The sequence below is a fragment of the Musa acuminata genome, chromosome BXJ3-7 (genome assembly GCF_036884655.1).
Source record: "Musa acuminata AAA Group cultivar baxijiao chromosome BXJ3-7, Cavendish_Baxijiao_AAA, whole genome shotgun sequence".
In the NCBI taxonomy this organism is placed as follows: Eukaryota; Viridiplantae; Streptophyta; class Magnoliopsida; order Zingiberales; family Musaceae; genus Musa; species Musa acuminata.
This window is the reverse complement of record NC_088355.1, coordinates 33771695-33780000: the sequence shown is the minus strand read 5'-3', so window position 1 is coordinate 33780000 and position 8306 is coordinate 33771695. Positions and strand designations below refer to the sequence as shown.

At 38.2% G+C, this 8306-nt stretch overlaps 1 protein-coding gene across 1 annotated transcript; it reads right to left on the bottom strand.

Moving 5' to 3' along the window:
• Positions 1 to 4023: 4023 nt before the first annotated feature.
• Positions 4024 to 4771, bottom strand: LOC103973366 (chaperone protein dnaJ 11, chloroplastic). Its single transcript, XM_009387915.3, has one exon. It carries the CDS (start codon positions 4653 to 4655, stop codon positions 4209 to 4211), a length of 447 nt encoding a protein of 148 aa, XP_009386190.2. The 5' UTR covers positions 4656 to 4771; the 3' UTR covers positions 4024 to 4208.
• Positions 4772 to 8306: the final 3535 nt, after the last annotated feature.

The window sequence follows — 8306 nt, the reverse complement described above, 5'->3', positions numbered from 1 at the left end:
GTATGATTTCAAATGTGTGCCAAATATCGTGCGTAGTTTCACAAATAGAAATACGATTAAATTTTTTTTTGTCTAAAGCACAAAACAAAGTATTCATAGTTTTGGCATTCAAAGAGAAAGTTTTTTTCTCCAAATCATTCCAACCATTCATCGGAAGAGAAGACTTTTAAAATCCATTTTCGATAATATTCCATAAATCAAGATTCAATAAAAGCAAGAAAACTCTCATTTGAGTTTTCTAATAAGTGTAGTCCGTCCCATTGAACATAAGAGAATGAATGATAGAGTGACCCTCTTGAAATATGAAAGAAACCATTTATCTTGGGTGTTAAACCAAATGAGAAAAGAATGTGGTTCTGATACCAACTATTAGGATCAAGAACAACACTAAGAGGGGAGAGGAGGGAAGGGGGGTTGGGGGGGGGGGGTTTGAATTAGTGTAGTAGATAAAAATCATGTCGAGTTAAAAATCTTCATACGATGAAACTCATTTCAGAAAGATATTAACTTGAAAGCATATTTGTAAGGTAGTGAAAGTAATAATTCAGTTTATAATTAAAGTTAAGAGCAAAATAGAAATGCAAACTAGATTTTTATAGTGTTTCGGTCATCGTGACCTACATCCACTTCTGATTCCTCTTCACTCAAGGCCACTAGCTTCCACTACCGATATTCTTTCAATAGGCATCAACTACCCTTTAACGCTCATTCTCTTTTTGACAAGTTCATGAGAGAACCTTTACACCTCCACTTACTTTTCCCTTAAACTACACTAACACTTAGAGCTTGAGAGAAGTTCTCACCAGATTACAATAGTATTTTTCTACATTTTTGCTCTCAATTTTTATATTTGTTAATCAAGGATGAGAGGGGTATTTATAAGCCTCAAGCAGATTCAAACTTAGAGTATAAAAGTGTCTCATCCCCGGTTTTCAAGGTATTAGCGGTACCACCACTTGTAGCATTGACACTGGACGGTACTACTACTCAGTCTAGCGATACCACCGCTTGACACCTTGTCACTGGGTGGTACCATCGCCCAGTCTAGCGGTACCATCACCTAACATAGTCTCGGAGACTGTACCACCAACGGTTCCACCTCTTGGGTCACATTTTGTGCCTTTTACTTGGCCCAACACAGCCCAAACTTGGGCCCAACTAGCCCCTAATTGAGTGGACCCAATTCCAACCCAATTATGCCTAAAACCTATTTCGATCTAGATAATTATTATAAAGCTAATCAAATGTTGTCCAGCATGTCATTGGTTCATCAATGCTTCATTTGAATCTCCGACGCATCATCCTCTCTTGTGGCCTATTGCCTAATCGGTCAGTTGACCTCTGCAACTCCAATTTCTTTGGCGTAATTTCTGCTCTTCTTGGCCTGATGTCCAATCCCATGGCCCAAAGCCTTCTACTGATATATCGATCGATCCTCCGGCTCAACATCTAATCTTTTGACATTTTCCACTCTGGCTCAACATGATTCTTGCTGCTTTAATTATCTCTTCCTAATCGAAGCTTCCTACGTCACTCAAAACACATATTAGATCATAAACTCTTCAATTGATTTTCATCATCAAAATCCGAGATTCAACATTTAGAAGTTCGTCTAAAAGGAGAAGCGAGGTCTAAGAAAGAGAGGTTGTAAAGGTTCTCTCTTGAGTCTATCAAAAAGAAAAAGAGTGTAAAAGGGTAGTTGAACTTTTGCCCATTGAAGGAAGATCAATAGTGGAAGCCAGTAGCCTCGAGTGAAGAGGAATTGAGAGTGGATGTAGGTCAGGACGACCAAACCACTATAAATCTTATTTGCATTTACTTTGAGTTTTTTATTTTTATTGCAAAATGATTTCTTACTTCCACTATGTTTACGAATGCGTTTTCAAGTTAACATCTTTCTGATATCATTTTTCATCATACGAAGTTTCAAACCGACGTAATTTTTTTCGTAAGCACTAATTCACCCCCCCTCTCAGTGCCCACTTAGTCCTAATAGATTTGAGAGTAGGGCGGTCCCCTTTGCTGGGTAGCCTTATAATCGTGCCTCCGGACTACGCCAATGACCTTGCACAATAAGCCTGCACTGGGAGTGTCCCAGCTCGACTTTTCTGATGCTTAAGCCTAGAAAACGAAGAGGGAGGTTAATAATGTAAGTAAGAGAGTGAATAACTCTTGCCCGCTTGCCCTATTTGACCTAGGGTTCGACTTTTATACCTGAGCGCGTAGTGACATGGACAGATGCTCATGAAGGCCCCCTCTTTTACCCCATATGGTGAAGGCATTTAATAAGAGTGGCTTATTGGCATGTGCCCCCAAGGGCGTTGCCTGGGTTGGACTATCGGGTTGGCTTCTCTAGCCTTGACCCCTTTGCTCTTTTGGGTTAGGCAGGATATGATCCCTTTGTTAGTTGTTTGAAAGGGAAGGCTTGTTAAGCCGGGTCATGTAACTAGTCATTAATAAGGGGGGCATGGTCCCTATCAAAATTAGTTGTGTCAAGATTATCCCTATCAAAATTTAAATTTAATATCAATTCATATCACCAAAAAAGTTTATGTTAGAAAACTCCTAGGAGTCTTTTAATAAATTTATAATAACTTTTTTCTCGATCCTCTTACTACATTATATAACAATTATAATAACTTATTGAAGAGAGAATGAGAGTTTTGTATTGGTTTTGAAGATAAATAAATCTGCTCTTGTATTATTTCTTATAGATTAGATTATTATCATATTGAAAGATAAGTAATTCTAATTTTAATATATTATTATTTGATTTCTATCCTGATATTATATTATTCCGTATCATAGTTATTTTATTCTTATAGTCATGAATGAAAAGAGGTAGCATCCAAATGCCAAGTCACTGTGGAGAAGTTGCTCCATGTCTATAGTAATTAGTGACTCCCAAGAAAGAAATTTAGCAGCTAACAAGTTTGACACTGATTGCTGAAAGAGAACAATTTTAGTCAAGATGATGCGACCTCGCTCTATTTCTCCTGTTAAAAGAAATACAATGGTCGTGCAAGGCATCATGATAAGGATTTAAAGACTATTTATTGTTTTTTCCAGGCATTATTTTTTTCCTTTCTCTAGTCCGTCTTACAAATATCATGGTGTCTAATTCATCCTAAATGAGCTGAATATTCCTTAACCGGTTTGATTTAGTCATTAACAGTGAAATTGAAACCTGCAATTTGACATCAATGAGAAAAAGAATAAGACTATCATAATTATATAATTCAGAGATTAAAAAATGGATATCAGAACATAAAAGATATGATAATGGATGGTCGGAGCTCATCCTTAATCGCATACAACTTTGGACGATGATGATATGTACTGGTGGTGGAGCCGTGTTGGAAAGAAGTAGTGGAGAGGAGAGCTTGGTCGGTGGACAACGATGGCGACGACTCATGGGCTGGGGCGAAGGGAAGGAGGAACATAAAGTATGATCGTGTCGACCCGCGACGGTGGCAGAGAACTGGGAGTGGATAACAATGATGATGTGGTGGCGTCGTCCTCAAGGATGGGGATGATGGCACGCTAGAAGAGGACTGATCGAGGCGGATCGCTATACCTTGTGGTGAGAAAGATGGCTGGGAATGGAATACTCATCTTTGATGGCCGCCCACCATAAAAACGGCGAATGCAACAAAAAAAATCACTAGTTTATTGCAATTAGCTCCGAAGTCATTGTTCTATACCTTGTCAGAAACTGCTCTTCTGATGCTCATTGATTCTTTCTTGAGTCGAAACATTGTGTAATCTTTGTAATCGTATAATATGTGAAGATATGTAGGTTGATATCTTCCTGTGAGAACATAGAATGGGATAATATGAGGAGTCGGGAAAGCTGAGTTGGAGAAGGCCAGATGAGGCCCGGCGCAGCAGCGTATTCCACGCAACCGAGAATGACTTGAGCGGCCTACCTGTGCATGTGGATCACGAAATCGCCAGGTGTTGATGAGTTGGGTGCAGCTCACTTGGCTCGATTGACACAAACCACACGAAGGATACGATATCTTTCGTACTGAAATTTATACTAGATTATAAGATCCATTTAATCACACAAACACTCAAACGATTTAAAATCAATCCCCGCGTTGAGAGGGAACAAAACGAAAGAAAAAGGGCAAAAAAAATGGATCATGGCCGTAATCTGTACAGCTTTATCCTATACAACTCGGATCAGCTAACGCCGGGTCTGCCTACCAGCACTGATCCGTCTCCCACCTCCGGCACGGCCTGCACGAGTAGGACAGCCGCGGCGACCACCGCCTCCCTGCCGCTGCGTTCGCCGTGGCGGCCATTACCCGCTGGTCGTACTCGGCACGCTTCTCCGGGTCAGAGAGCGTGGCGTAGGCGGCGTGGAGTCGGATGAACTCGTCCGACGACTCGGTAGCCGGGGCGACGTCCGGGTGGCACTCTCGCGCCAGCCGCCGGTACGCCACCTTGATTTCGCCGCCCGTGGCGCCCGTCGGGACCCCGAGCACGTCGTAGAGAGTCGCCTCGGAGGCGGGGACTGGTGGCGACGCCGAAGCGCAGCGGGGGGGCAGGAGGAGGCGGCGGCGGCGGCGGCAGGAGGAGGACGAGGGCAGGCGGGGTGGGAAGCGGAGGTGGGATCTGGGAGCAGCGAGAGATGGTGAAGATATCATCGACTCACAGCCACAGTATCAACTAAACGAGGTTGAAGAATACCATTGCCACGGGGCATATGGTGAATATATACAGTGGTGGTACGGAAAGAGGAGAGCGAGCTTATCCGTCCGTGGATGAAATCCGGGACTGGATCAGGGAAGAGGGGTGGGGGAGACGGTCAGACTCAGGATTCCAAGGGAGGCAACCAAGTTGACTGCGACAGCGAGGCGACGCAATAATCGTTATTATTAAATATTTAATTTAATAATAATATAACTGTTCTCATTATGATTCATAATTATCATGAATTTTTTTATTTATTATGATTTAAATGATTTTAATTTTTTATTCTTTAGACATGAAATCATTATTATTAAATTACATATTTAATATTATTAAAGTTCTTAATTATGGTTCAAACGTTACAAATTTGAATTAATTCTTGAACGTTATGATTTGGTGATAATAAATATTCTTGATGGCAGAATATATATATATATATATATATATATATATATATATATATATATATGAGAATTTTGGTTCCTGGGCTCAATCATCCTTTTGAAGCGAAAGGCTTTCCTACACTATCTAAAGCGAGAGATCTGAGCCGAGAAGTATCAAAGTTCAAGAAGAAACCTCTGTAGAAATTCTTGGCGACAATGGTCGGAGGTACGCTATTTTGTTTCCGCATCATTTTTTATTGTGTTTCTATTATAATGATTTAGAAACACAAGTTTGTTTCAGTGATTTCTAACATTTGGTATCAGAGCCTTTTGACCTTTGCATTGATACGAAAGAGTTTTCATTTTTTATACCATGAAATTGATTTGATTTTGGTTTCTTCTTGAAAACTTCTTGATATATTTTATTGAAAATCATGAGAAAATATCATTTTCAACATTTTAGTTGGTAAAATACTCATATTATGTATGCATATTTAGTTATATTAAATTATGCTTATGAGCAAATTTTTTATGTTTAAAATGTCTAGTGATCCATATAATCTTAATTAATTAAGAATTAACCACAACATTCTTAATTAATTAAAATTATATATAAAGTTAAAATAAGTATCACATAAGTAATTAGACATCATATTGCGACTGATTATATTTCATATAATAATTGTTATCCCACAAGATCTTTTATTATATTTAATATAATTAATCAGGATAAAATATCAGATTATTTTCATAATTTACCCACAGGGATTATGAATTGGAATATAATTTGATAGTTTTATCATAAAGACCATATGAATCTATTTGAATTAAGAATTTAGCCCACAGGTAATTTTTATGTTATGAGATTGTAAGAATTTACCCATAGAGTCCTGTCTTTATGCCGTTAGCGAGTTCAATGCCCTTTTGCTTCAAATGTTCTGAAATGGTTTGTAAGAGTCCTCAATCCTTGTTCACTGAGTCATTAGAGAGTTTAGCCGGTCCTTGAAAGAGCGTAATCAGTCTAGCTCGTCATGACTTCGATCATGGCCTTAGGCTGAATGGGTCCTGTCCGGCAGAAATATACCGTTCTCTTATCTTATAGTCGAGTCGATCGTTTTAAAAGCAACTGACTTCTATATCGTTGAGATCAGGCCTACAAGAAGTCTTCCGAACCTTCCTTCAGCTGAACAAACTAAGCCCGTACTAGAATATCGAGCGAAAGCTTAGGACAGTGCCCGGACATTCGATTCTGAAACAAGTATACGATAGAATCCGCTCGCTTTGTCTTTGCAAGTCCGCTTCATTTCCATTTCTTTCTTTAGAGTAACAGATTCATATTTTTTGCATGTTTCACATTGGTAAAACATGTAATTTAGTCTATTAAGCTTTAAATTTTGACATAAGCATGTTTGATTTTATGCAGTTTCTCAAACTGTTAATTTCTCTTATATTCGATGTGATATTCCTGAACTTAATGGTGATAACTATAAGATATGGAAGGAGAGGGTTCTCCTCCATTTAAGGTGGATGGATATCAATTATGCTATCAGGAAAGATGAACCACCTATAGTCACTAATACCAGCACTTCAACTAAGATCACGTTATATGAGCGATGGGAGCGATCCAATCGGCTCAACGTGATGTTTATCAAAACTAAGATGACTGCTGGCATACGTGGTTCTGTTGACCAGCATGAAAATGTCCGAGACTTGCTAAAAGCTATTGATGAACAATTCGTCACTTCGGATAAGGCACTAGCAAGTACCCTTATTATGAAATTTTCATCCCTTAGACTCACCAACATAAAGGGTATGCATGAGCACATAATGCAAATGCGAGATATTGCGGCTCAACTTAAGAAACTTGATGTTAGTATGTCAGAATCCTTTTTGGTGTACTATATTCTGAACACCCTTCTACCTCAATATAGCCCTTTTAAAATTTCATACAATACACATAAGGACAAATAGTCAATCAATGAATTAATGACCATGTGTGTTCAAGAAGAAGAGAGGCTAGTGATGGAATTGGGTGAGAATGCATTAATAGTAACCACTCGAGGGAAAAATAAAATTGACAAACATCAAGCCAATCAGAAAGCTCATCAGTAGGGAAATGTTAAAATACCACCCCAAGCTGATATCAAGAAAGAAGTAAGGTGTTTCTTTTGTAAAAGAAAGGGACACGTGAAGAAGGAATGCACGAAATTCTAATAATGACTTGAAAAGAAAGGTAAACCAACCTCATATGTATGTTATGAATCTAATATAATTAATGTTAATATTAACACTTGGTGGATTGACTCTGGATCAACAATCCATATTGCAAACTCTTTATAGGGTATACAAAACCTAAGGAAGCCATTGGGAAGTGAGCAAAGCATCTTATCAGGAAATAAGATGGGCTCACATGTGGAAGCAATTGGAACATGCATTTTAACTTTAAGTAGTGGTTTTGTTTTAAAATTGGAAAGAACCTTTTATGTATCAAGTTTCTCACGAAACTTAATTTTTATTTCCAGACTTGTACCATTTGGGTATTCCTTTAATTTTAAAGACACATCATTTTGTTTATTACATAAATCTGATTGTGTTGGGAATGATATTTTATTTGATGGTCTTTACCGTATTTTATTACAAAATGATAATACTCAAAGTTCAATGCATGTTCACGCTGGCATTAAGAGGTATAATATTATTGAGGACTCCTCTATATTATGGCATCGGAGATTAGGATATATCTCCATAGAGAGAATTAAGAGATTAGTTAAAGATGGGGTACTTAGTACTCTTGATTTTATTAATTTTAAGACTTGTGTGGACTGTATTAAGGGAAAGCAAACCAATAAATCAAAAAAGGGTGCTAATAGGAGTTCAGACTTATTAGAGATAATTCATACTGATATATATTGTCCAGACATGGACATACATGGTCAGAAATACTTTATCTCTTTTATAGATGATTACTCACGATATATGTATATATATTTGCTTCATAACAAAAATGAAGCATTGGATGCCTTCAAAGTCTTTAAGGCTGAAGTTGAGAACCAATGTGGTAAGCAAATTAAAATTGTGAGATCAGATAGGGGTGGAGAATATTATGGTAGATATATTGAAAATGGACAAGCACCTGGTCCTTTTGCTAAATTTCTTCAAGAACATGGGATTATTGCCCAATACACTATGCCTGGTTCTCCAGACCAGAAAGGTGTTGCAGAA

Bases quoted from the DNA above. Each gene is read 5' to 3' on its own strand.
- LOC103973366 (XM_009387915.3), bottom strand. From the start codon at position 4,655: ATGATATCTTCACCATCTCTCGCTGCTCCCAGATCCCACCTCCGCTTC.